Source organism: Colletotrichum aenigma (assembly GCF_013390185.1).
Source record: "Colletotrichum aenigma strain Cg56 chromosome Unknown KSG_Cg56_contig08, whole genome shotgun sequence".
NCBI lineage: Eukaryota > Fungi > Ascomycota > Sordariomycetes > Glomerellales > Glomerellaceae > Colletotrichum > Colletotrichum aenigma.
In genome coordinates this window covers 1298976-1325976 of record NW_023500914.1, presented here as the reverse complement: position 1 = coordinate 1325976, position 27001 = coordinate 1298976, and the positions used below count along the sequence as shown (strand labels likewise).

Below are 27001 nucleotides of genomic sequence, written 5' to 3'. Positions count from 1 at the left end.
GAAGACCTCTCGGTACGTTTTCCCGACGCCCTGAAAAACGTCGGGCTCTCTTGCGACGTTTTGCTTCAGCTGTCTGCTATGCAGTAGTCGATACAGCCTCCCTCTCTGCTGAAGACTCGACGCATTGAGGTGCTCTGGTCCACTCTTACGACCCTTTTCCTCAGCATCGTCTATCAGGTAAATGCATTCCAAGCCTTTCTGAATACAAGATGCCAAATACTCAATCTCGACTAGACTCAAGGGCATCGATGTCTCTCTGACATCGATAGCTATGCGTCGTGCCTGCCACACAGTGAGCGCCATCTCTGTACTCCAGTGAGCCTCAAGAGCTTCGGCTATACTGCTGAAATGGGGACTGCCGTGCGATGAACTCGTCTGCTCGACATACTCGGCGTGGTACTGGCTAGAAAAGCGGAGATGCAGCACGTCTCGGTCGTTGTCATACTCGAACTTTCCGGCTTGGCCAGGGAAGTAGACGGTGTTAATGTTTGCAGCTTTGAGAGACGACACCGATGCCGCCTCATGACAGGCCTGGCGCTGAAACCTTCTGTGAAGATACATACTAGGGTCTCGCGTACTGCGCCGCGGCCATGTCATGGTCGGTCGGCTGTCTTCATCTTGAATGCTTGGTACACTGTCGAGGAAGGCGATGTACTCGTGCCTGCTCCAAGAAGAGGCTTCTCGCGGAGGGTGATGATTGGCTGCAAGGGTTAACCCCTGAAAAGCACGTCTGCTGCGGCTATTACCTCGACGCGATGGAAAGCAAACATCAACGACGTGCATTGATGGGCCAGCCACCGCTTCTTCCCAGATAGAACGACGGAGCTCCGTGGGGAGGCTCGAGAACTGAGGAAAGGTCGTCGGGGCGGTCGCCATCGTGAGAGGTTTACGAAGGAGATGCGCGCGGGAGAGGGAGGAAGTTCGGATGGCAGTCGTCTGGAAGCGAGAAGAACTAATTGCTGAAAAGTTTGCCGAAGAGTCGAATCCTTTCTGGTCAGTACCTAGGCAATTGGGTGTTTCACCCTGACACATGGGCTGGGCATCAGCTATATGGTCGGCTTTTACTGAAGACCGTAATTGAAGCGACGAAGTCCACAGAGCCTTACTCGCGCAACGCCTTGTATGCCGAAACCGATCCACTCATATTTCGCCGTTCGGCCAGTAAACCCTGTTGCGACACTCGGGCCGGAGTTGAGGCCGGGGCCGCACCGAAGGCTTCGGCAATGTGACCCACAACAACTCCGGAGAGAATACCGGGCCCCGAACGAGTCGGGTTAAGGCGCGGCTCCAATGGCTTTTTGGGGACAGTTAAGGAAAGTTCGTACGAGAAAGTTGCTCAACGCGTAAATATTTGGAGATTCTGTGTTCTTTATGAAGACATGACTATGCCCAACTTATGCTCGTGATTCAAGCCTCGGAAATTCGGGTATCGGACATTTTGCTGTTCGCCTGAGCTGCCCGCCGACTCCGACGGAAGTATCCATAAGCAGAGGATGATCATTCAACTTGTCGCTCAATTCTTTTGAGACGTTTGAGGTAAGCTAGCCGAGGCCTTTCAGAAAGCACGGAGCCAGAAGCAAGATGATTTGTGCATGGAGGTAGTGGCCCTCGTAATGAGACTCTTCATGCACCTAGTACTGTATTTTGGAGGTGTTCTGCAATTATTCCACAAAACATCTCAGTAAGCTAATCTTCTTCCTCTTCGGACTCCTCTTCGGACTTCTCTTCGGAGACCTCGTCGGCGGCGTTCCCTCTGTCCTTTGAAGGCAATTGGCCCTCCAGCCCCGCAAGTATCCCCCTTAATCCTTCTTTGAGTTGCGGGTTCACGGTCTTTTCGATGCGTTCTTCCAGTTCACGTATACGCTCTTGAAGCTCAACCCTATTCGCCTCCTCGGGGTCGACTTCACTCTCATCCTCATCCCCTGATTCGTCGGCTTCTTCCCGCGTCAACCCCTTGCCAAACGCCTCCTCGAACGCATCAGCCATACCGGCGTCCTTGATGGCGAAAACAACTTTGTCAATATCGTTCCAAGTTTCCTTGTTGCCCTTCTTCTTTCCCTTATTGTCGTTTCGAGGGAGAAGCACCTTCTTCCAAGCCGAAGCAACCTCTCCAACCGGATTGCCAAATGCGCCGCAACCCCAAGCCCCGAGAACTACCTTCTTTACCCCCTTGGCTTGACAAATGCGCAGAACCATCTTCATCTTTTCGAGGACGAGCTGGCGATCCGTGTCGTTGACGTAGCTACTGAATCCCGTTGACTCGTCGCGGTCCGTCTCTGGGTTCCGCAGCATCGCAGCACTAATGCAGTCGACGAACCAGCGTTCCTTCTTCTCTAGCACTTCGTCGGAGTTCTCTCCTCGGAAAACGAGGACGTCGGGAGTGTATATCGCGCCAAGCTCTGGCAGCCGGTACCACTCATCCTTGAGGGATGGAAGCAAAGTACATCTCATACAGAGTGACTCCTCCTGGCTCCCCGCTCCATTGATGAACCCGCCTCCAGGCGTAAGTGGTGAAGCCATGTTGAGAATGGCGACCCGGCCCTCACCTGGTTGGTCAGATATGAGAGAGTGAGCTGCCGTGAGAGTATCCGCCACGCGAAGGACAACACTTGGTGGGGAGTCAGCTTCAAGTGGCCTGGTTGAACCATCTTGCGAGGGCTCCAGCTGCTTCTTCGCTGGCCTTGGCTCAATTATGAGCTCTGCGGCGTCGATTCCCCTGCGAGCGCGGGGATGTGTGGGAAGGAGAGATGGAATGAGCTGGTTGAGTGTGACCTTGGCCTTCTTAGCCCGGGCGGCTTTCCGGAAGCTCGCCGGCGGCTGGCCGACTGAAGGTTGAAGTCTTCCCATGACAGAGAAGTTCAATACAATTTATGGAGAAGGAGTTGAGCAGGTGTTATCAGAGGAATGTGTGAGAAAGTGGAAAGAGCATCTCGGTATTAAATGGCAACTTCGTGGGTGGGTCTTCGGCACCCTGATGGCCTCCGGAGCGACTGCTTACTGTGTCAGTGAATTGATTGGATATCTCCGTTTTAACACACTGCGGCTCGTTTACGTCGATCACCTGCGTCAAGGTTTCGAGTCTTGTAGGGGAGGTGATTGTCTTTCTCACGATGACACCGTGAGAGAAAATGGTGTCCAAGCTCCGATTTTCTTGTGGCGAACGATAAAGACTCCAGCCGTTGCCAGCTGGTCTCACTATCTACCGTGATAAGGTGTCCGTCAATCCAGTGAAACTGCCAAGGAGTTGGAGTAAGCCACGGCTTGAGTACGATATTAGGTTATTGTTTTCTTATTTCTCGGCATTTGCCTAAAAAAATCAATGATTACAAATGCTCGTCCGTGAGAAAGGGGCTGGTGAAAGTTCAATTTTTCATGATTCCCGAGCAAAGTGAGGCATTCGGATGAGACTGAAATTCTCAGAGTGAGCCAGCTCACTGTAGAATGAAAACCCACTCACTGAGTGAGCCGCTGAAGTCACCGGACCCACCCGGGAAACAATCTCGAAATGGACACGGCGCTCGCCGCCGGCTCCTGCCCTGCCTCCAACCTCACCCAGCTCGTTGCGGCAACCTCGTTCCCGAACACCGGCACTGATTCAACCCAACTCGTTCTGGCCGCAGCAGCAGTTTCCTTCACCATGGCGTCTCTCAAGGAGCCCCGACGTGTCGCAGAGATCATGCTCTCGTGGCTGGGCCTTGACCTCGTCTCCATCGTCGAGCTCCAGACGCTGTGGGCCGGCTACGGCCACATCTGCGCCATTACCGCCCGTCAGAGTGACGCTGTCAACGGAAACTTCGACGCGGGCGCCATCTCGCCGGCGCTGCGGCCGGACGCGCAAGGATCGTATCGCCTCGTTATCAAACTCATCTCGCCGCCCCGTGCCAAAGCTGGGGATGAGGGGCACCTGCGCAAGATGCTCAGCTACGAAGTCGAGCAGTACTTCTACTCGGAGATCGCGCCGAAACTCAGCGACGAAGTTGCCGTTGCGAAGTGCCTTGCTTCGACGCGAGACATGACGGGCAAGCCACGCGCCAACGAGTTGGAGTCGTTGATGGCGACCATCATCACCGATCTTCGCCCCCAATTCCCCGTCGCGGGCGAGAAGAGACTGGTCCTTAACCGACTGCAAGTCAGAGCTGCACTAGACTGGCTCGCCAAGTATCACAGCAGTTCGTGGGCATCGCTGCCAGACGACCTGGACAGGTTTCTTCTGCCGCCGCTAGACGAGCAGAAACGCAGAAACTCTGGTCAAGCACCCACGGACCCCAAACTATGGCTGAACGGAGGGTATACCTACCTAGCGACGAGGCGAAGGGAGTACGGCTCGTTGTGTCGGGACGACTACTCCGAATGGAACTCGGCTTTCTGCGACCCTGTCGACGGTTCTTCCAAGTCCGTCGCCGAGTTGGTGGCCGACTTTCTCACGCCCTCCGGAAGGCCGTTCGAATCCTACATCCATGGCGATGTGAAGTCTGAGAACCTGTTCACCACGCAGGCCGGCGACAGGGTTGCCTTCTTCGACTTTCAATACGCCGGACTGGGCGTCGGAACCTGCGACCTCGCCAAGCTCTTCACCTGCTCAGTACCTCTTGAGATGCTCACGCAGCATGAGGATATACCCGATCAGCTGCCGATGGATAAAGGAGAGAAAGCATTGCTGGAACAGTATCGGGCAACACTGTTGAAGGAGAGACCTTCAGGGAAGGGCCCATCGGAATACGATTGGGATGTTTTTGTCCGCCACTGGGAGACGGCGTTAGTCGATTGGTGCCGATTTCAGGCGTCTTGGGGATTCTGGGGAAACACGGAGTGGTTAGAAGCAAGAGTTAGATCTATTTTGGCCGACGAGGGCTGGGTAGCCTGGCTGAAGAAGGAGGTGACACAGGAGTAGATATAGATTATGCTCTAACGACTTCAGCCAATCCTTGGTGGAGAATCACGGGTAGAAAGAACGCTCATGATACATTAGACTTGAGAGAAGCTGTTTCGAGCACTTGCAGACTGGGCTTTCACACTTCTCTCTTACTACATCTTCGCACTGAATGGGCACCCTGGGCCGCTCATCTTCTCCTTGATGAATGCTTCGTATGATTTATCCAGCTTCCTGCTCTCCTCCTTGCGCTTCTTCACTTCCACCTCCGGCAAGGTCTCCAGTTGCTCGAAGAAGGGTACTTTAGGATCAGGCAGCAAGGCTTCTGAGATGAGGAACATTGTCCTCACGATGAACACGATGACCGCTCCAAGTACTGCATTGGCCGGCTCAATGCGGAAGTACTTCAACGTCGTAGTCAGCGAGAGCGTACGGGGAAATGCCATGCCAAACCACCGCAACCCCGGAGGAAAGTACCGATATGCAAAGAGGTTGAAAATCGACAGTCCAATATAGCGCGCCCTCTCATCATATTCGCGAGGGGTGTTCTCATAGGTCTCACAGAACGTAATGCAGCCTTCAAAGTCGTCTGGAAAGCCAGTGATTGGCACGCCTTTGCCTTCAAGCTTGAACAACGGCATCATGTCCCGCCAGAAGTGATGGGCCGCAATCTTCTGCTTATCATTAAAGCCTGAGAGCCCCAGGCGTAGTCGGAGACGATGCATGAGCACAGCGCTGAAGGTGAGCGTGTACACGTAGTCTTCGTTGTGGGTGAAGGTGTCTGGGTATCGGCTCGCTAAACCTGCGTGCAGTTGGTTGATCCTCTCAACGGCATCTCGACAGCGTTGGTCGCTGGGGCCGTAGTACCACCAGGCCATGTTGTACTGCTCCGTCCTGTCGACACGATCGCTCGCTTTGTGGACTACTTTGCCGCCATCTGAACGCCAGACAGGTGTAGATCCATGGCTTGATACGACGAAATTAGGGAAGGTGAGGGTGTAGATTAGGTTGTTGGCAAAGTCTGAGAGGTCATAGCTCGACGTTAGGCGCCAGATGAGTTCGTAGTCGGTTTCAGGGTCGAGAGATTCGACTGCTTTTGCGATCCATTTGTAGCTGTTCTGGCTTATTTTGTGGTCGGATGGCAAATGCATGTTTGCAGAGAGTTTAGACAAGGAGTTTTCGTGATTGGAAATGATAATCGGAAACTTGGGAAATGCCTTGAACCCAGTGGTTTCCATATTCCTTCGAATTGAGTCGTTGTTAAATACATTCTTCAGCACATGCGAATTGGGTGTTCGTCGGGGAGTTAGGAGCTAACCGACAGCCTCCAAGATCTTATGATGTGAGTTGTTCTTGGTTTTACTCGACAAGATGCTCCGTGTGTCTCCGGGCGGCCGCCTCAATGATCTTGGTCGACATGGGCACTGAGGAGGCCGAACAGGAGGCTCGCAATTCCGATTGTCCGTCAAAGAAGAACGCAACCCACTCTTGGGGTGCTCATGGTGTCAATGCGCGACGCCCGGAATTCCGAATCGCCCGATTAATAAGCGGCCAAAACATGATGACAGTGAAGCTGAAATAAGAGCAACGCCCAATCCAGGCGGTAGAGGTGATAGTGTTGTTTCCTCGTTCATCTAGACACAGTTGGTTTACTCGTGCTGCGAAGCTACTGAACTCATCACTGATCGAGGTGCTTTTACTGCTTTTTACCCTACTGTGAACCCCCTCACTGGGTTGGCTTGAAAATTCCTGAACATGAATTTCATCTAGATACACATAGGTAGGGGGCATCTTCGCTGCCAAGTTCGCCAGTCTCTCTGTTCTCTGCATCATTGACACGGCATGAAACAAATGGTCCACAAACTGTACAGGAACACCAGCGTCAACTTACAACATGCTAGTCATTCCACCGCAAATATCAACGCTCTCGTAGTTCAACTCAGAGCTGTTCAGCTTAGGAATGATGAGATTGTAGAAGTTGGCGGTGTGATTCGTCTCCAAGTGAAGCTAGTAAGATTCTGCACCTTGGACTGAGAGAGAACATTGATTGTAAGACGATGTTTTGGATTTATACGTCTTTTATTGTTCCCGCAGTCAGGGCCGAAAGCACGATTATCACGAAAGGGCCATTGCTATGAGGCGTCACGGATGTGTCTTTTAGCACTTTTGATGTACAATACCAATGTCACGATTTCGAGCCTCCAGTCCTATCTGCCCAGGCTTGAGCTCCTTCATTGCTCTATGTAGCCATTTGGGGAAGGTGCAAGGGGACTTTTGGAGCTAACGAAGGTGACTGTGCTCCCGTTTAGAGGTGAATAAACGACTGCGGCTGATTCCAGGTCGAGATCGTGAATGGAGTGGGGAGGTTCTAGGACGGTTTCCTGCCTATGAGAATCAGAAGACCCTTGTCAGTGGAACACTGTTCAGTGATGCATTCATAACATATCAATTTGGTAGAATCCTGCAGCTCTTTTTATCCCCACGGTGAGTTCAAAAGCATCGGTATCCTTGGGTAAGCTAATATGCACAACTTTGAGCTCGATTTACAGCAAGGGGCTTGAGAGCAAATAGAGCATGAATAAGCTTATCAAGAGTGTATTTGTTTTGTCTATCATTTTTCAAACTAATAATTCGCTCGAATTTTCATATCTACGGTTTGCAGATCATTTGGTTGGCTACTCGTCGATGAGGTTAAGCCCCTGGCGCATCGGGCGTAGCCGTGCCGCAGGATAGATGGAGACTGAACTCTCACCTGGGATGGATCAGGTTATGGAGCAGACAGGATCACATCCTTCAGAAGCTAAGATACGAGGACCCATCAGAAACGCTCGGAAGCTGTGCCGGGCAGCCTCATCTCTTGGCTCTTGTTGCCTGTGACGTAGAAGTACAAAAGCCCAAAAGCTTGCTGCCGGATACCCGTTGCCTTACTTTTTAAGTACACGAGCCCCATTATTAACCTTAGATCTGCGGGTCAAAGGTTCCCCAAAGTGGCCACGATCGCGTGCCGAACCGGCCGATTATCTTGGCTTAAATGCTTATTCAATGAACTACAACAGAGTGCCCTTAGCTAGGCAGGTCACCAGCCCCTCCATCAATTCCAAATTCCAGCAACCCTCCTGGCTGAACTCTTCACACTCAACCTTCTCCCAAACTAACCTTGTCATTGTCACATTACTTCATGAATCGGATGACTGCCATGGAAAACCAACGTGATGGTCCTTCAAGGGATGGCAAGGTGACCCACTCTAATCTTGCACCAGCCCTCCCGAAAAAGAGAGAGCAAGATGTTGCCATGATCTTTCTGCAAAGCCGATACACGTGAGTAATCTCTCTTTTTGGCTCAAATTCCCGCAATACTCAGGATGGATCCGAAATTGCGACGTCCTCTGCTTCGTTCTGACACTGGACAGCCCAATGGTTCTCATGCTCGGCAATGTTCATTCAGTCTCTATCTCGATACGTAGGGGTCGTCGAGTGTGATTCTACTGCCCTGATCTTCTGGTATGCTGCCACGATAATTTACACTGCTGGCATGCTATATAGAGGAGTTATCTATTGGAGGCTATCTTGACGTACCTCTGTCATGTGAACTGCGTGGGATTTGTTGCCAATGGAGTCCGACCTCATGGAGACTTCTAGATGTAGTAAATGGAGAACCATTCCCATCGCCACTGGAATTTATCACGACTTTTGTTCTTCAGTTGCTGAGCCGGGCAGGGCATACCATAGATCCTGAGGTACTCATTCATCCAGGATCATGAACACCCTTTACGAGCAAAAGGTAGAGTTTGTCTGTAAGCTCCTGGTGAAGCTGTTTGATGCGCTGTCCAATGACACTTTGGTATATTGCCTGATTGATGGTATTAGCCTTTTCCGAGTCCCTTGAAGCTCGTCAGTGACTCAGTAGGACATGGTCGTTGTTGTGGAACTTCTCCTGCATCATGCTGGGAAGAGACAGAGGAAGGCGCGCGGTGCTAAGCCGAAGGTGTTGTTTGCCGCTTCTTCAAATTGCCATGAGCATGGGATGTTTGAGGAATGGGAGATATTCACTATTCACGACGGCTTGCGCGACAGAGACGCCTGGAGGTAGCATTGCTTCGCGTAATGACGTCTCGTCACACAACCGTCAGAGGCTGAGAGAGAGATAAGGGAACTTGTTTCGAGTATTTTCTGTTCTCGATAGTGTTTCGTTGCACTTCTCTCTGCTTCTATAGATGATTGCACTCACAGTACGTGAGAATAGTTATGCTTTGTGGTTGTCTTCGATCGCTTAGTTTAGCTGTGCTTGAGGTAGCGCTTAGCCCAAGACAAGAACATTGTCGGCATTTGAAGAATGCAATTTCAAATGGTATTTATTCCGGTAGAGATATTGTTATGTAGGCGAAGTTTACCAATTTTGTGCGTTTTGAGTCATGACTTCGATTATTCACTACCATCTAAGAAGCCGAAGAAGCCTACTTAACGTGCTGTGGGGAATTTGACAACAATGACATCTTCTTTCAAGCTACTACCACCAATTTGTTGTAACAAATCTGATCAAACTAGAAGTCTGATTACAAATCTTGATTCCGATGAGTTGATTAACAATCACGACGCATCTGCTAGCATCTCTGATATAAGACAGCTTGGGCAACCGTGCCGATTGCGTTTGGGATTTCGTTTCACTGAACTTGATCTGCTTTCTTTCTGGAGACGAAAATGACGAACGTACTCATCACTGGCAGCTCAGGCTATCTTGGTGGATCGCTACTTGCATCATGGGCGGAAGCAAACATTGAGGGTTACGACAAGCTGTACGCACTGGTGCGATCCGGCTCGCAAGCTGCCGCAGTAAAGTCGCTCTACGGCGCTGATCCTGTCAGATGTAGCCTTGAGGAAGGCGATATCAGGAGTCTGGTCGTGGGCAACGACATCACCGTGGTGTTGTACCTGATTGATGCCTACCGTGCCGAGCGACCCGTTAGCTTCATCAAGGCTCTTGGTGAAGTTAAAAGTGCAACTGGGCGAGAAGTTCACTTTGTCTACGCAAGTAATTTGTTTTGCTGAGCATCTGAACTTACAATCTGACTGGCCTTCAGACTACTGGAACGAAACAGTTCTCTGAGCATGCCGGTGCGCCGACAGACAAACCGCTTCTGGACACGGATTCCAATCTGTATTACATCCAGAGAGGCCAAAAGGCGCCAGTTGAGGAGATGGCGGTGGTATGTTACTCCTATTCCAAGTGCTGAAACCCCCTGCCGAGAGTTCCAAATGCTATAGCCACCAATTGCGCAGTAATTGATGCCGGCGAGAATTTCGACGTCAGGGTGTACCTCTTTTCACCCTGTATTGTGTGTAAGTACTGGACATCCCAACATTAAATCCACTACTGACATGAACAGACGGTAAGGGACTGGACTTTGGGAACCTAATTTCCATCCAAACGGTAGATGTGGTCACCGCAGCAAAAGGGGCAGGACGCGTTTACCGGATTGGGCCTGAAGGACAGGTGCGTCGCGGACCAAACGTCTTTTGTTTTACCGGCTAATTATTCGAGTAGACATGGCCGGTGTGCCACACATCCGACAACACATCGCTCTACATCGCGCTGGCCAGAGCCATTTTGAGCGGTTCCAACCCCGATCATGGGAAGTTCGGTTACTACCTAGCTTCATCAGGCTCAGGCAGCTGGGATGACATTTACGCAGCTGTGGTCAAAGCAATGGCGGAACGGGGTGTCATTATTGATGACACAGTCGCACCCGTCACAGATGAAGCGTTGAGGAAGATGTCCGCTGCGTTGAATGTAGAGCCGGCGTCGGCGGTGTCCAAAGTTGGTGGAAAGTAGGTCGCTCATTCCTCCTTCCATCATCACATGAACTTACTAGGTCGACGTATACTCCCGGGCATGGGAGAAAGCTGGTTTGGAGCCCGCGATTTCCACCAAGTCATATCGTTGACTCCTTGGACGATGAAGTTGAACTTATCTTGGAGAGTTGTACCACCAAGCACCAAGGTATTAGGTAGCATATGACTATGTGGACTGTACCAGAGAGAAATCACGCCACAACATATCATAAATTTGCTATTTGGGTATTTGTTCAGGCCATCTTTCCCGGACTAGCTTGCCCGTCAGAAATTTTGCTATACGGTTTGTTTCCCATAAGTGTCGATATTTTCAAATAGAATTAAAAGTCTGTGTGGTTCTCTGAAGAGGCCGCACAATCCAACGTGACCAAATTCCGCTCTCGCTAAATGTCCTTTTGGCGGTTCCGCTCGCAACAGCCCAATCGCCCACGGTGCAGTCTAGCTTTTTTCAGGAGGTCTTCTTGAAGTCTAGAGTCTGGCCGTTTAGCATCCTTCTTACTCCCTCGTAGTATTCCGGCGTCATCTTCACCCAGTCCATGCAGTCCGAACCACAGGGAATGGGCATGCCAGTGCCGTTGACAGCGCCCCCGAGCATGGTGGCCAGATTCATGCACACAGGGGGCACTCCTGTAGCTCGAATTCCATGATCACCAACAGGACCACTGATCGATATGTTTGCCTGGCGGGCTTGGTTGAAGCAATCATCCCAGTTGTACTGAGGCACTCCAGGAGGAGCCAGGCCGGGTTCCTCTAATGACTGAGCTCGACGCGTTTTAATCTCGGCTGCAATTTCCCGCACCATTCTATGCGCATAGGTAACGGCGTACTGGTGACGTCTGTCTTTGCCTTTGTTTTTCTCATCTTCTTCCTTCTTCTTCCTCTTTTCGTCGTCCTTGATGCCGACGGCGATAATCGCGGTAGACGAGCCGGCAAGAACCCCGAATGTTGCGGCGGCGCCTATCCATGCTATTGCTGGTGGCGCCGGCACACCTTGAATGAATGTCAGGGCTGCGAATATTACTGTGAATGCTGCGGTGCTTCGCATCTTGATAACGAATTGGGAGTGCTGGGTTATTTCGAACCGCCGATGGAACGTGCAGGATTTAAGAGAAAGCGTGCGCACGACTGGCTATCCCATCTTTGAGGACTAGAAATTTGAGGTCTTATACATATCTCACTTAAACATTGGATACAGTGTCAAATTAGTCATCGACAGGAAGTTCATCCTGTGCTCCATTCAGTGGGAAGGCCGGTAGAAGTAGACCATAATAATCAGTACCACAAGTACGACCCATCTCCCTTTTGCTTTGTTTGACCCACCGGATGCGTCAGAAGTTCATCAAAGCATTGTTGTCATCATCCTCATATTTTATAAGCCGTAGACTTTTATTTCATGCTGGAAGAGACTCGACTCCAAGCTTCTCCCGATGTCGCATTCAGCAACGCACACCTATGATTGTTCGTGGAGAGACACCGTATGAACCCTCGTCAATCTGGTTAAGCCGAACTCGTAACTGAAAGCCATTGGAGCCGTCTGTTTCATACTTAGACGCGGTACTGATGTTGCAAGTGGCCGGATCTCTCTTTGAGCCCGGCCATGATCTCTCAAGAAGGCAGGGCCTGCGATACCGTGTAAAGTGCAGTTCAGTGGTTAAAAATACTGTGCTTGCGCGGAATCTCACAAGAAAATTCCGCTCTAAGTGCCGGACATCCTAATTTCCGTCTTTCCGCGCCCCGCAAACCCCTCTCACCTCAGAACCAGTGATACAGGCTCACGAGATCAACTGCCAGGGATGAACGGTGCTGACATCCGAACTAATAATGCTAGTTCACGAGATCGTGATTGGAGAATGTGTAATCACAAGTTGACGGTGCTGTAAGATTGTGTTCAATGCCTCTCAGTTGGCGAGACATCTCACAGACCTCAATTGCAGCATCTACCTCCTAATTGTACAAGTAGTGTACTGTTTCCCCCAGCAAAGACCCGTCTTAGAGGTGCCAGTTCTCACCGCTGAGCGCTGTAACCAACGTAGCACCCGGCTATCACTGAGCCGGACAGTACGTCAGAGTGCCTTAGCCTCCCTGTCCGGCCTGAAAACTCTACCCCGGAGAGGATAACAGTGGATCTTGCGGGGTGCTCTATGCGGGGTGTGCGGCGGAGGATGCCATTGCCCAACATTCAAAACCGCGGAGGTTCACCAATTCCGCTCATTCTTCCTCCCATCTGTGCCACCCAACATTTGTCGGACAACAACCCCTAGAAAGACCGCCTGCAGGACGTGGAGAAAGAAAAAAGCAAAAGGGATTACGAACTCTTTTCCTCATTTCATCTTTCCGCCATGGACCCGCCAACTTCCGAAGCAGCACCGGGTTCCGGGTCTCCAGCCACCGCAAATGGAAATGCCACTGCAGCCAAGCCGCGTGCAACCAGGGGGAAGTACATCTCCAAAGCATGGTAAGACCACCCTTGACAGTGGTACCACATTACAGTGGCCCTTCTGGCATATTGTGGCTGACTGTTATGGTGATGCTGCAGCTTTGAATGTAGAAAGAGAAAGAGCAAGTGCAATGGGAGAAGCCCCTGTCTACGCTGTGCACGTCAATCATTGACCTGTAAGACCACATTCTCACGCTCTGCAAAATATGCTTTGATAGATGCTAATTGAACACCAAAGGTGCTTATCCCGCTTCCAAGAAGCAGAGGGAAATCCCAGCAAATGGGACGTGAGTTCAGCCCCATCCGGTCTGCTCGGATGATTCCTGTCTAACTCGAAGATTGCAGCGATGGTGATACTCAAGCCATTCGGTCTTTGAAGGAGCAAGTTGCCTCATTGCAGGGCGATCTTGAACTGCTCCGTCAACAGTCTCCCCACCGGCGGTCAAGCTCACAGACACACTCTTCGCCCCATTTCGATGAGACTCTCAATGCCTCTCGTGCTCGCTTGATCTCACCAGATTACACCGACCCAGGCAGTAATCCTGCAAGGGCAGATCAAGCCTTGCCCACGACTGAGCCCCCTGAAACCCAGGACAACTGCCAGCCGTCAGCAAGCTACACGTTCAACATCAGTCTGGCCCGGACACATCTTCGTGCGCAGGGCATCGCCATATCTGATAGTGATAAGCAGGGTGCCTCATCGTCTGCAGATCGCACTCGACCGCCTTCCCCTTCCATCCACACACCCCTGGAATTCGGTGTCGGGTCCGTCGACCCTTTATGGCTGATTGATGAGAAAGAAGCCATCAGGCTCTGCAATCTCTACGAGGTCGAGATAGGCATCCAGTATCCTTTCCTTGACATCACTCGCATCATCGAGAATGTGCGCGTCCTTTACAGGGCCATGGCCAGTGGTTCGCAGAACGGCTTCGCGTTCACTGCTATGCCGGGTCCCACCGTCATTGATCCCTTGGATCTGGATTTACTCAAGATGGTCATTTCTGCGGGATCAATCGTTGAAGCAGGAGGATCCAGCCAGCTTGGGAAAGCCCTCTTTACCGGAGTGAGGAAGTCATCACACGACAAGTTGTGGGAGCCAGCAAGCGTCAAGAACACGATGCTATTCGTTCTTCTGGTCAGTCAAGCATCATATGTAGACTCCTGTACTTATGCTAACGCGTTTATAGGCTGTTTACAGCTTTCTCACTGGGGATGACCTGCAGGCCTGGAGGCTGGTCGGCGTTTCCGCTCGCTGGTGTTTAGAGATTGGCCTTCACCAATCAGGCACAGTCAACAGAATCTTCAAGGAGGTAGAGGCGCGGAAGGTAGCGCTGAGACTCTTCTGGTGTGTCTACACGCTAGACCGTCGGTGGGGCTTCGGTGCCGGCCTACCATTCGTCATGCATCATTGCGATGTCGATAGAAACCTGCCAGAGCCGGTAAGTTCCCAGCAGACTGATACATGGAGAGATGAAAGCTGACTCTCGTAGGACGATGACGTTCCATACCTCAAAGCCATGGTGGCCTACAGCCAGATCGGCAACAAAGTCTGGTCCACATCCTACAACTCTGCCCGGACAACAGGTGCAGTTCGGGATGACGAGATATCCTATCTGCTGTACCTGATTGGTCAGTGGTATGAAGAGCTACCAGAGAGTCTGAAGCTCAGCCCAAAATGGGAATCGAACGACTGGACAGGGTCAACAAGAGGCCCTCAACGGCTCCAGCTTTTGTTACATCTGCGAGCGAACCAGATGAAGATCCTCCTCCTGCAGCCAATCTTGCATTCCCCGTCGAGCCTCAAGATCAACAAATCCAAAGTCCAATCGCTCATCAGATTCGCCAAGGACACCATTCAGAAACTGAACTCGTTGAACAAATCCACGGACATCTACCAGACGCAACAAATGTGCTTCAATCACTTCTTGGTGTCTGCTCTTGGTGTCATCTTCTTGGTCGTGGCACTCGCACCTTCAGAGTACGGCGCCGCAGTGCGCGACGAGTTTCACATCGCGCTAGATCTGATCCGCGGTCTCAGCGCCAAGTCCTACGTATCAAGCAGACTGTGGAAGATGGTCAGTGATCTTCGGCTTGCGTGGAGGAAACTGGGCTTGAATCCTCCCCAGACAAACGAGGACAGGGAGACGCGTGCCATGCGCAGCGCAGTTGCAACTCCTCCGCCCTCTTCAAGCGGCGTCGATATCTCGCCTCACAACACAACGCATCTCGACGAGGAGGATTCAAGAGTGGGAGAGTCTGAGGTCTGGCAAACTGGGGCAAGGGAGCCCATCAGCGACGTGCAGATGGCACAGGAACTGAGCGATTTCTTCAACGCGATGGGTAGTGCGCCAGACTTTACGAGCTCATATCCATTACTCGGCATTTGTGGCGATGCGCTTGAGTCCGCGGAGGGACATCCTGATGACAGTCTACCAGAGAATGCTCTGGACTCGTCAATGCTGAACGTGTCTCATTTGTTTGTAGATATGTTATAAGATGCAATAAGAATTTTGTCGCTTGGTCAAGTCGGTGCGGCACGATTACGAGGTTTCTTTGAGATCAGCAGTGTTGTATTATTTGCGAGCCAACGCATCTAACAGTCACTGATTCCGGAGGCCATTGGCGACAAATTTTCCTCTTCAAACTCCAAGTCCCACGCTAGTCTAAGCAATGAAAGAAACCAAATTTGCTGTCAGCAGCCCAGTCCGCCATAACCTGTATTTGCTGAATGATGATGCGATGATCACATTCTGAACATCTCATCCCCAAGAAGCCTACAACTTGGTTGAGCGATCACTCAGCTCGTCGGTACTGGATGCCATCCGCTTCCTGACAGGTTGTTCTACCGCTTCGTCCGTACCCTTCGTCTTTCCATCCACCAATGTCATAGTACTTGATGCTAAGGACACCTTTCCATAGCAAGCTCTCGAGGATTTTCCGGAATGCGGAGGATCTAGCGATTGTACCGCTTTTGCCGAAATCGATTCACCGTCTGTCTTGTGCGATTCTGGGTGAATGAGTGCGTAGAGGATATCCCCGGCGCCCTCCAAAGGCTTGAAGTGAAAAGCGTCAGAAAACAAGTACCCATCGATGGTCGGTCTATCGAAAGTCAGCAATGGGTTTCAACTGCCCAAATTTTGCACATACTGATTGAAACCAGCGGGGTATTCTGGTTGCCATTCAAATGATACCGACATTACGACTCGCAAAGACTTAGCATTGTCAAAGATTTGATCAAACAGCCGCCGATGTTGTATGTCGTCAACCGTTCCGCATCGTTGAGCAGCGGTGTCCCATCTGTAATGCTGGACGGAATCAAACGTGTCGTGGGATATTGAGTGAAGTCCAGCAACAAAGTCGGCCTGCAAGTCGTCAGCGTACCCTCGGCGTTAAAGGGACAGGACACAAACAAGATAGTCTCCAGCGGTATGTTTTTCCTCCTTTTTGGGGTGTTTGATGACGGATTCCTTTGGGCGCCGGCAACGTTTGATTGCGTCTGCCACAATGCAAAGCGCATGATACAGAGAGGGGATTGCTTTCTGCAAGCTCCACAGTACCTGAACACTCCACTACCTTCTTCAGGAGGCGATGAAGCAGCTCAGCGACATGATAGGACAATGTGTACATGAACTCCAAGAACAGTACCTGGTAGACTGCAGGGTGATCATGCCCTAACGACGTTAAGGTGGTCAATCTGTCTACGAACAATTGATGGCGATTCCAATTGTACAAAGCGTTGATGAAGAATGCGCATTTCCAGGCGTCAGTGGCAACTTCTTGCTACTCTCATGTCAGCTAGCCAATCAACAATTTGAATACGTCAATGGATAACTTACATCCACATCTGGAAGTTGTTGTATCAGATTTTCCGGTGCCCTCTCAAAAGCGAATTGGCTCATCTCCTGATAGTCAAGAAAAGGAGGGCTGTTGCTGGAGCTATGTCTGGCGGAGGGCGGCACGCCAATGGCAGGTCGAACAACGATGGTTTTGGCAGATTTCGAGGACTTCATTCGAGAGAAATGACCGCATTCATCGTCAAGATGGCACAATAAGCTCCACTTCCCTCGGAAAAGATCGTTGATCATGGGTACAGCTTTCGGAGGATGCTCGCTGTTTACATGCTGGCGGAGCTTGTTCAACAAATCGTAGGTTTTGTCTATTTGACGTATGTTAGCGTCTATTACTTTTGCATTCCTCAAGATCTTGAGGGTCTTCATACCGATCTGAGTTCTGAGAAACTGAGGAATGGGAGTTCCGTTATGCATGATGCCTTTAACGCTCGGGCGTTTGCTCTTCCTTTTGCAGGTTTTCTCACACGTGCTGCAACGAACGCCGGGTTTGCCGTCACACTATCAAGTGTTAACGATAAACGGATCCGTAAGTTTCAGCAAGTTCTCATTCGTGTCTTACCGGCTTTTTGCGAATATGGCATTCATAGCATCGGTAGGTTGTCCTTGTCTTCTCGGGTAGGCAAGTCTAGCGAAACGTCAGTCTTTAAAATAACCATCGGATGTAGCATGCTCTTACCGAGGGAGTATATATTGGGGTTATATTTGGGATCAAAGCAGCAGATGCCGTGGCAAGATTTGTCGAAGAGTGACTGGAGGTCTCATGGGCATTCTCCGCGTGGAACTCCTGTGGCGTGAAACCCACGTTGTCTTGTCTGTTTGCGACAAACAATTGTGTATACATCTGTTCTGATTGAGCACTTATGCCTTCTGTGGTTGAATCTTGCCAGGTTGACATGTCTGGACCAGAGGGTAGGTCCATATACCTATCCCAGTCGATCAAACCCAAGTCATCAGTCACACCGTTGAATCCTGCGCTGGGCAGTTCTTCGTTGAACATTGCTTCTTGGACTGAGAATTGTGTTGTCTGCTCGGAAGGTAAGTTAAATAGCAGCGGGTTTTTCATTTTTCCAACGCGGAAGCTTACGTTGTTCGCTAACAGGCCGTTGAAGACCTCCATCTCCTGTCCGATGAGATTATACCGGTAATCCTCCATCATCTCTTCGATGAGACCTTTGGTGATGGTGTCAAAGCTGTGCGAGCCCGCTACGTAGTTTCCATAAGTAAGTATGGCATGTCGCATTGAACATTGAACCAAGTAATAGGCCTGGACTTACCTTCTCCAGCTTCTGGCTCAATCCCAATCGTTTCCGCGTTCCATTTTATGCTCTCTAAATTGCAGATGCTCTCTATCGGCGCCAGATCAAGGCCCGAGTCTTCGTTTGTTGGGTCGTGATCGAGGAGGGGCCATTCTGCATCGAAGCATAGCTGCAGTCCTGCGTCTTCCGCAATGTGCGGGGTGAATAAAGAATCCATGGTCCTTTGGTCGACTAATTGAGATGAGCCTGATGTAGCGTGGGACCAGGATTCAGACGACGAAAGAGTGAAAGGTTTTATGTTCATCTTGAGAAGATACGTTGTTTCAGATGTTGGCTGTGGCTCAGCTGGGTACATGTCATTCGCACCGTTCCGCGGGTTACACAACGCCTCGCTTCGAAAATTGGACCAATAAATGGTGTGTACATGGAGCGACTTATGGAAGTGCACATCCCATTATTTCGGCTCAGGACCTTATTCGACGATTTTTGTCGGCCCCATACTCTACTGGACTGGGGTTTTGTCGGACTGCAAGTTGATTTGCCTACGAGCCTTGCTTGCTTTTTCGGACTCGACACTCATTCGACCGGGACGACGTAAGATCCCAGTCGTTTGACCTCATGAGACATACGATACCTCCAAGCCACCGCCCTCTCCGCCGCACACCTCGGTGTATGTCGGTGAGCTGAGGACTTTTAACACAATCAGCTGAAGAGGGGCTGAGCCCCTGACCCCCTCTTCCCTCGAGCTGCCCTCACAGCCAGTAGAGCCCCTAGAAGATCCTATGCAACACGCGCAGCTGCAGGGGGCCTCATAGCTAGAGGGCCACTGGGCTAGAGGGAATTCTTTTCGTTCACCCTTGACACAGGTGCACCGATAGTTACCACGAGTTAGTGGGGTTCGGATTGGGGGTGTCGTGAGATAGGCCCTTATTTCATGGGCGTTCTCCAAGCATCGACGGCGTCTAGCCACCTCTAGCTCATGTCAGTAATGACACGGTGTTCGAAAGCCTCTGTGTAGTAATTAATTAGCGTATTAGAACAACAGCAGATGATTCAATGCAACCCGACATAGTACTACGCAAACTTGGGATTTTCAAGTACTGCCAGTGTTGTAAGTGGTATTAGGCCCTGACAAACGAACGATTATTCAGGAATGAGCCTTCAGTTCGGGGAGTAGAGTACCAAAGTCGGAATGGTGTCTTGGGTGCCTAGATTCATGAGCCGGTTTCCCTTCTCACATGTTGACTTAAATGTGATATCGGCAGTCTGTGGCTACGGTCGTGTCCTACGGGAGAAGAGGCACTGGAAATGAAAGCCGCGGTTGGCCTATCTGTAAGATGAATGTCTAGAACTAGGCACGTTGAACCAGCGCGTGAGATAGTCACATGAGTGAACCAGAACCCAGATTCGCTTTGGATTGGATGGTGCGTTTCGAGATGCTATGGCAAAACACGAAGTTGACTACTTGGAATTTCCTGCGACAAAATTGCAAAGAGAATAGACTATCACCGCTCCTTGTGACTGGTTCATATTATACCTTGTAGTCTTAATTACTGAAAGTTCCATTCTCTGATGTACCAATTGCGATCGAATCGTTACTTTAGTTGTGGTTCCGCGTGATCACTCCGTAAACATTCGCTGTGCCGGAATTCGGTAGGGGCGGAAGCGGAATCTGGAATTCCGCCACATGCTCACCATGCTACGGTACGGGAGGGATGTCACACAAACTTCGAGATTTCCTTGAACCGGTGGGAGTGAACGAACCTTCCGCCCAATGAAACATTGTATATTATAAATTTCCCCGGGTCGGCCGGTGGTAATAAGTTGGCCATCCTTCAGAACATCCAGACTCCTTAAGACGATCTCATCTCAGCACCAACTCGTCGACCACTCGTCAACACCGTCAGTGCTACGACCATGGCCATCGCGGACCTACTTCAGATCCTCGCCCGGGAGGCGACAGACCGGCCCATCGAGTTCATGGCCAAGGGCCTGAGCTTGGTATTTTTGGTTTACGTGATCGCGAACGAATTCATCCGCTCCAAGGCGCGGTTATCCAACTTTGACGGACCAAAAGGCTTTCCCCTCATTGGAAACCTATGGCAGGTCAGACATGACGCTGCGGAGAAGTACAGGGAGTGGGCGAAGGAGTTTGGTTCGGTGTTCCAAGTGCAGCTTGGCAACATTCCCGTGTTGGTCATCAACAGCGCCGCCGCGGCGAAAGTCATTCTCGGTCACAATTCACAAGCAATTGCATCCCGCCCAGAGCTCTACACTTTCCACAAGGTATTTCTCATCGTCCCCATGACCAAATGAGCCCCCAATACTTACAGTGTGAAAGATCGTGGCCAACACCGCTGGCACGACCATCGGCACTTCACCATACAATGAATCCCTCAAGCGCCGCAGAAAGGGCGCCGCTTCAGCCCTCAACCTACCCGCCATCAAGACGTACATCCCCCACCTGGACCTCGAGACCAAGGAGTTCCTCAAGGACGCCCTCAACTACGGCAAGGCGGGCAAGCTGCCCGTGAACCCCATGCCCCTGGTCCAGCGCCTCAGCCTGTCCCTGGCCGTCACGCTCAACTGGGGCTTCCGCTTCCCGAGCCACGAGGACCCCCTGTTCAAGGAGATCATCGACGTCGAGGTCAACATCAGCCGCTTCCGCAGCGTCACCGACAACCTCCAGGACTACATCCCCCTCATGCGCTGGAACCCCTTTTCGGCCGGCACCCGCGCCGCGCTCGGCATGCGCGGCCGCCGCGACATCTACCTCTCCAAGCTCAACAACGACCTCAAAGAGAAGGTCGCCAACGGCACCTACGAGCCCTGCATCCAGGCGAACGTCATGCTCGACGAGGAGGCGAAGCTGAACGACGTCGAGCTGGTGTCGATCAGCTTGACCATGCTGTCGGCTGGGTTCGAGACGTTCTCAACGGTTACGACGTGGGCGATTGGCTTCCTGGCGCAGCACCCCGAGATCCAGCAGAAGGCCTTTGACGCGATTAAGGAGGTTTACGACGTGAACAACCCGCTTTGCGACGCCAACGACGACCAGTCTATTCCTTACATCAGAGCTCTGGTCCGTGAGAGTTTGAGGTGAGTCTCGCTTTCCCCTGAGCTGAGATGAATCCCGAGCCTGACCCTTGACAGATACTTCACCGTCCTCCGCCTCTCTCTTCCCCGCGCAACGAACAAGGACTTCGTCTTTGAGGGCAAAGTCATCCCCAAGGGCACCGTTGTGTTCCTCAACTCCTGGGCTTGCAACATGGGTAAGCCCCTCCCCGTCTCGCTCACTTCAACTCCAGTACCTGACACAATTATAGATACCGAGGTCTGGGATGACCCCGAGGTTTTCCGCCCCGAGCGCTGGCTGGAGAACCCCGAGGCCCCGATGTTCACCTACGGCATGGGCTACCGCATGTGCGCGGGCACTCTGCTCGCCAACCGCGAGCTGTACCTGACCTTCATGCGCATGCTGGCCAGCTTCAAGATCTCCACGACCGAGGTCATCGACTCCAGCCCTCTCACCGGCGTCGACGACAAGAGGAACTTGGTGCTTGCGCCCAAGCCGTACACTGTCTCATTCACCCCTCGCAACGAGGCGGCTCTCCGAAAGGCCCTTGAGATTTGATCTAGGTCATTGCGTGTGGATTCTTGTTGAGATTCTTGGTGATGTATTTGGGTACTGGCGGGGGACGTTGGGGCGGCTAAGGTCAATGGCATGTTTTCATGTTTGTACGCGATCAAGAACGGGTTCTTCAGGCACTTTCACAAAACGGTTGCATTCGATGTCGCAAAGCAGCGTCCAAATAGGATGGATGACCAAAGATATCAAAAATAAACATTTCCCTTTTCAACATGAGTCAAAAATGTTCCGAAACCGAGAATCGAACTCGGGGCTATGCCTAACCTCTCACAAGATGAGAGGGCATCATGTTGGCCACTACACCATATCGGATTGGTTCATGTGGATCGCGAACACTGAGATGGTCTTCAATGGTCGGCGACGGCTAGTGGGAGTTGGACAGTGTTGGCAAAGAATTTTGGAGACTTTCAATCCGCTATGATGGGTCTAGCCGTCGAGCGAAACTTACAACTCAATTCTTGAAAGGTTCTTGGGTTCTTTATCGGCTTTGCAAGGTTAGGTTGTTGTGATCACCGCAGCAGTAGAAGACGCCTTCTTGATTAGCAAAGACAGACCTTCCGCCTGTGTTCAGCGGTTCTATTGGTCTAACGTCCATTTGCTGTACGGTTAATCAGCGCAGATAAATAAAGCGAGTCCGGTGTATCTCTTAAATCCAATTGCTCGTACGGAACTTGCGTTCCCAACTCCCGATTTCTCTACCATCAACTAGTTCAATCTATCACAAGTAAGTCGGTCCAACCAACATGTTGGCTGAATCAAAAGGCCTTCATGCGTCTCAGCCTCAATACATACGGGCAAACGTGGTCTACAGGGTGCGACCCAGTCTTGGAAAGCCTCGCCTTGTCGTCCAATGACATTGGCCCATCATCCTCACGGAGGTGCAGTGTAGATGATGAGACGCAACTATTGCGAAGGTTTGGGGCTTCCTGGGCGGGGTTGGGCGATTCAGGGTGATGCCATGAAGAGAGCGCTCGAGAAGATGCGGGCTTTTGACGGCATTGGGTATTCTTTGCTACCTTCCTGACAACTCACCATCGCATGGCGTGACTCTGAAGAAGGTTCATCCTTGGTCAGCAAGAGGTTGAGAGAGTGAGGACGAAACTGCAGCCAACGGGCTCCCGAACAATGGCCCAAACACCAGCCCCCCATGCACACCGGTGCCAGCCGTCAGCGGCCGTGCCATCCGGCACCCGTTATCGCTGCCGCAGCTCCGATAAGGAACGACGAGTTAAACCACTTCCGTCATCCTCGTTCCCGCGGTCGCGCTCCTTCAAAGCTCCCCAAGGCTGTCACCATCCCGAGCTACGCCAGCAAGCATGACGAACACACGTACGGCATGACTGACCCTAACTACACAGTCTTCGTTCGGCTGCCCATCCTCCGGGGCGAGTTCACGGATCCCCCTCCGGTAGGTTTCCCCCGTCGACGCCGTCCCCCGATGGCTGTACCTCGCGGGGCTGAAGGCTGATGCGATCGCACCTTTGCAGGTCACCTGGGATTCCACAAAGGACGATGTGCTATGGAACATCCTCTCCGGCGCAGCCAAGACGGAAATTGACTGTAGGTCTCGATAGCTCCCTTCTGTTGACATTGCTAACTCTTCTCGATCCAGGGAACGAACTGTAAGTCTCCCGCCGAACGTGGACTTCCCCCATCAAAGCTCACCCGTCTCCCAGAGCTGCCCATTTCGACGTGACCGTCGACTTCCTCCTCCAGCAAGTGGCCTACCTCACCGAACGACACACCGCCCAACTCCGCGCCCAGGTCCGCAAGGCAACAGCCGCCGCCAAAGGCTCCGCGGCACCCTCCCCGATCCCCGGCGCCGAACCGCACTCCCACCAACGCACGATATCAGCCCTCTCCATCCGCCGCGACTCCCCCCTCCCCCGAAACGATGCCAGCACCCCCGCGACCCCGATCACCACCTCCCTCCGCCCGAACCTCTCCCGCAACGGCTCCGCCGGCACCATAACCCGCAACCTCGGAGGCGAAGGCACATCGACCGCCCGCCCGGGAGCCACCACCAAGCCGTCCACCACCTCGCGGCCATCCAACGACGGCCAGCAGCAGCAGCGCCGCCGCCTCTCCTCCCTGCCGATCCAGAGCACGCCCCGCAGCCCGGAGCCCGCCTCGCCCCCGGACGAGTCCAGCTCCCCGGCCTCCTCGGACGACGAGTCCAGCCCCGCGCAGTCGCGCATCATCCGCCGTCCGCCCCGCTTCCAGCAGCAGCGCGAAGGCGGCATCAACCTCGACGACGAGGACGACGACGACGCCGAGCCCGCGTTCCTGCAGTACAAGCCGCAGTCCGCGTCCAACGCCTCCTCCGCGCAGGACATGGGCTCCACGCTGCGCGGCGACCCCCGGAACGCCCGGCGGACCCCGAAGGGCAAGGAGAGGATCCACCACTCCGAGACGTCGGACTCGTCGACCAGCTCGCCCGCGCTCATCTCGCGCAGCTCCGCGACCAGCGATCGTCGCACGGCTGCTGGCGGTGGTGGTCCTCTGTCCCCGCGCCGCGCCGCCGAATTGTCTGGGAAGAGTCCCAGTTCGAAGGGCAAGGGATACTCGCGCGACGGGAGCGACGGCACGCCTAGCATGGGTAGCAGTTTCAGCGACTTGGACGGTATGTTTCTCGTCCCGCGTGCGCGATGAATTTCTTGGGATTTCTTAGCTGACTATTGTGCAGACGCATCAGTGACGCAGTCCGCTTTGGAGGAGGCCCTCGCGAGTAAGATGCAAGACGGCGCCATAGGAAGCAGGTTCAGCATCAGTCAAGCGTTCAGGAGTCGCTACATGCCCAAGCCTGGCCAGCAATAGCAGCATTACGAAGGACAACGTTATTTCCTCTTTTTCTTTCCTGGTAGATCATGGGACGAATGGGTTGGGTAGCATCCGCGGCGTTTAGGTAAGATCACGAAGCGGTTCAGAATGTCTATTTACTTTGGTTTCTCTCGTGATGCAGTATGGGCTTAGGGAATGACGACAATAAACCTTCCCTGGACTAAGTGTCCTCCTATATTCCAATACGAGCACAATTAGCTTTTCACCAGGTTCCATGCGAATCGTTCCGCTGGGGCAGGTACATCTCCTTCACTGCCGGATTTCTCGAATGCATTTGAGGATATTCAGTATTATTTCACCCCAGTGAGCAGGAAATATGGTGCAACAAGTTAACGCCAGCTATGTGCAAGAGGTGCTGATACCAGAGACAAATCGCAAATGCTCCCCCAAACCAGGCCCAAGTTAAGACTCTCCGCAACGTCATGTTCAAGCCAGCACCGGTTGTCCCTTCACGTTCCGCGTCCACGTTTGATGCAGGGGCTTTTGGTTCTGCAACTTCTGCACTTCTTGCAATGACAAAGATCTAGGTCTTGCCACGCATCTCGTACGCCTCTCCCCTCTCAACTGCGTCATCGTCAGTATGTGGCACGGCCTGATTCGAGGTTGACTTACGGTCACCCTCATACTCCCTCCCAGAGCCAAAGTCATTCCATGCTCTCTTTTTCCTCGTGGGAGGCGGTATCTCGAGATCCGCGAGTTCTGCCTCTCGAGACGATCCGCCGTCGCTTTTGGCCTGGCCTGTGTCGGGGTGGTCGTTCCTGTATGGTGGCTGTGCGTTGTTGGAACGACGCTTTTTGGCCTTTCGGTTGCGGTAATAGAAGAGAGAGCCGATGGCGGCGAAGAAGACGGTGATGGTGCCGATGATGACTCCAACCTCGACAGGAGTCAGGGCTCGCGGAGGAGGCGCGGGCTGCTCACCAGGACGGGAGTCTCCTTGGAAGAAAGACATGGCAGGGCTTGTTGACGAGAGTCTGTTGTTACATTCGACGGAGAAATCGAGTCAAGCTTGTGGCTTCGGGGCGCTTCAGATCATTCGTGAAAGCGATGATGCCCAGTCGAGGAGCAAGGTCGACGATGTTCAAGAGCGCGGCTATTCCAAAAGGAGAGAACCAGAGTGTCGGGACTGGGGGAGATGAAATACGAAAGAGCGGTGGCCATTCGAGGCAAGCAATCAAGCAAGGAAGCAAGGAAGCAATCAGGTTAGCAAGCAGCAACACGGTGCCAAGGGAGAGAAAGAGAGCCCGAGGTACGGATATCCTGCATTCAACGTAGAAGATCAGGAAGCAGCCAACGGCGATGGTGTCTCTTGTCTCCACAAAGATGCCGTGCGGGAAGCCGTGCTTCCTTCTTCTTGGGACAACCTGAAGCTCTTGCAGCTCTGGTGTCTGTTAAACCTTCCCACCTAGGCCTGCACTATGCGGGTAGCCGCGATGGCCCGTCGCCCTCTTTCCTGGCAGACGCGCCTGTCCTGCCCTGCCCTGCCGGCCTGGCTGTCTTTTGCCTGCCTTCCCGATGAGAGACACGCCTAGCAAGCGAGATGGGGAAGGGCCCAACCTCGAAGAGGAAGGTCTGCTTCCCAAGGCGGTCATCGAGAGACATGCATCGTCTTCTTCCCTGGACCCGAAGCTTCAATCCCGCTCATGAATATTTCAAGTCGGCAACTGCGCTGGTCCTCGAGCTCGAGTGTCCGTCAGCAAATACGACTCTCAATTTGTCCCCGACTGAGATACCTGAGCACTGTGCTCAACTCGAAACTGCTCACAAACACAATCACCAACCAACATACGAGTCGACCAAACGGAAAGCAAACACTGCAAAAGCATCTTCTCAGCACCCGGTGACTAATACAATGGGGCCAGGCAATAACAAAATGAAGATCGTTTCACTCGTCGAAACGGCTAGCGGCCATATTTCTTTTTCCCAGACCACGCAATCTCAGACTGATTGCCCAACGGAAGACGAGGTCTGGACGTTGTCGAGTCGGGTACACGCATCGGAAACCCAGTGCCACCGACCGGTTGGACTCTGCCCTCCCACCGAAACCTCCATCCGTTTGTCGTCTCTCCCAGCTCGATTCTTGTCGCGCAATGGCACACAATTGGCTACCCAGCCTTGCACGAGCCAGCCGTTCCCCGTCCGCGTCAGACCTCAACCTTCCCGTCATTCATGAAAGACCACTTCACGGCAGCGACGATGAAGTTATGGCGGTCGGGTCCCCTCTCGAACGATTGTCTTGGCTGGGGGCCG

The 27001-nt window shown here is 52.4% G+C and overlaps 9 protein-coding genes across 9 annotated transcripts; 5 read left to right on the top strand and 4 right to left on the bottom strand.

Moving 5' to 3' along the window:
- Positions 1-1686: 1686 nt before the first annotated feature.
- On the bottom strand, positions 1687-2847 carry CGCA056_v011882 (uncharacterized protein; the record flags this gene model as incomplete). The annotated part of the gene is made up of 1 exon (XM_037327126.1): positions 1687-2847. The coding sequence occupies one exon, from the start codon at positions 2845-2847 to the stop codon at positions 1687-1689; it is 1161 nt and encodes a 386-aa protein (XP_037174377.1).
- A 658-nt stretch (positions 2848-3505) lies between these two features.
- On the top strand, positions 3506-4891 carry CGCA056_v011881 (uncharacterized protein; the record flags this gene model as incomplete). The annotated part of the gene is made up of 1 exon (XM_037327125.1): positions 3506-4891. The coding sequence occupies one exon, from the start codon at positions 3506-3508 to the stop codon at positions 4889-4891; it is 1386 nt and encodes a 461-aa protein (XP_037174374.1).
- Positions 4892-5025: 134 nt separating this feature from the next.
- Positions 5026-6021, bottom strand: CGCA056_v011880 (uncharacterized protein; the record flags this gene model as incomplete). The annotated part of the gene is made up of 1 exon (XM_037327124.1): positions 5026-6021. One exon carries the CDS (start codon positions 6019-6021, stop codon positions 5026-5028), a length of 996 nt encoding a protein of 331 aa, XP_037174375.1.
- Positions 6022-9568: 3547 nt separating this feature from the next.
- Positions 9569-10700, top strand: CGCA056_v011879 (uncharacterized protein; the record flags this gene model as incomplete). The annotated part of the gene is made up of 3 exons (XM_037327123.1): positions 9569-9829; positions 9949-10074; positions 10413-10700. The coding sequence occupies 3 exons, from the start codon at positions 9569-9571 to the stop codon at positions 10698-10700; spliced, it is 675 nt and encodes a 224-aa protein (XP_037173847.1).
- Positions 10701-11168: 468 nt separating this feature from the next.
- Positions 11169-11765, bottom strand: CGCA056_v011878 (uncharacterized protein; the record flags this gene model as incomplete). Its single annotated transcript, XM_037327122.1, has 1 exon — positions 11169-11765. The coding sequence occupies one exon, from the start codon at positions 11763-11765 to the stop codon at positions 11169-11171; it is 597 nt and encodes a 198-aa protein (XP_037173846.1).
- Positions 11766-13059: 1294 nt separating this feature from the next.
- On the top strand, positions 13060-15652 carry CGCA056_v011877 (Transcriptional activator protein acu-15; the record flags this gene model as incomplete). Its single annotated transcript, XM_037327121.1, has 4 exons — positions 13060-13175; positions 13503-14292; positions 14345-14596; positions 14648-15652. 4 exons carry the CDS (start codon positions 13060-13062, stop codon positions 15650-15652), a joined length of 2163 nt encoding a protein of 720 aa, XP_037173702.1.
- A 4529-nt stretch (positions 15653-20181) lies between these two features.
- phacB-0 (3-hydroxyphenylacetate 6-hydroxylase) lies at positions 20182-21898 on the top strand (the record flags this gene model as incomplete). The annotated part of the gene is made up of 4 exons (XM_037327120.1): positions 20182-20550; positions 20606-21363; positions 21418-21536; positions 21591-21898. 4 exons carry the CDS (start codon positions 20182-20184, stop codon positions 21896-21898), a joined length of 1554 nt encoding a protein of 517 aa, XP_037173701.1.
- Positions 21899-23060: 1162 nt separating this feature from the next.
- ATG29 (Autophagy-related protein 29) lies at positions 23061-24730 on the top strand (the record flags this gene model as incomplete). The annotated part of the gene is made up of 5 exons (XM_037327119.1): positions 23061-23321; positions 23401-23473; positions 23526-23535; positions 23590-24536; positions 24600-24730. The coding sequence occupies 5 exons, from the start codon at positions 23061-23063 to the stop codon at positions 24728-24730; spliced, it is 1422 nt and encodes a 473-aa protein (XP_037173994.1).
- A 547-nt stretch (positions 24731-25277) lies between these two features.
- On the bottom strand, positions 25278-25703 carry CGCA056_v011874 (uncharacterized protein; the record flags this gene model as incomplete). The annotated part of the gene is made up of 2 exons (XM_037327118.1): positions 25278-25318; positions 25367-25703. 2 exons carry the CDS (start codon positions 25701-25703, stop codon positions 25278-25280), a joined length of 378 nt encoding a protein of 125 aa, XP_037173700.1.
- Between the last annotated feature and the right edge of the window lie 1298 nt (positions 25704-27001).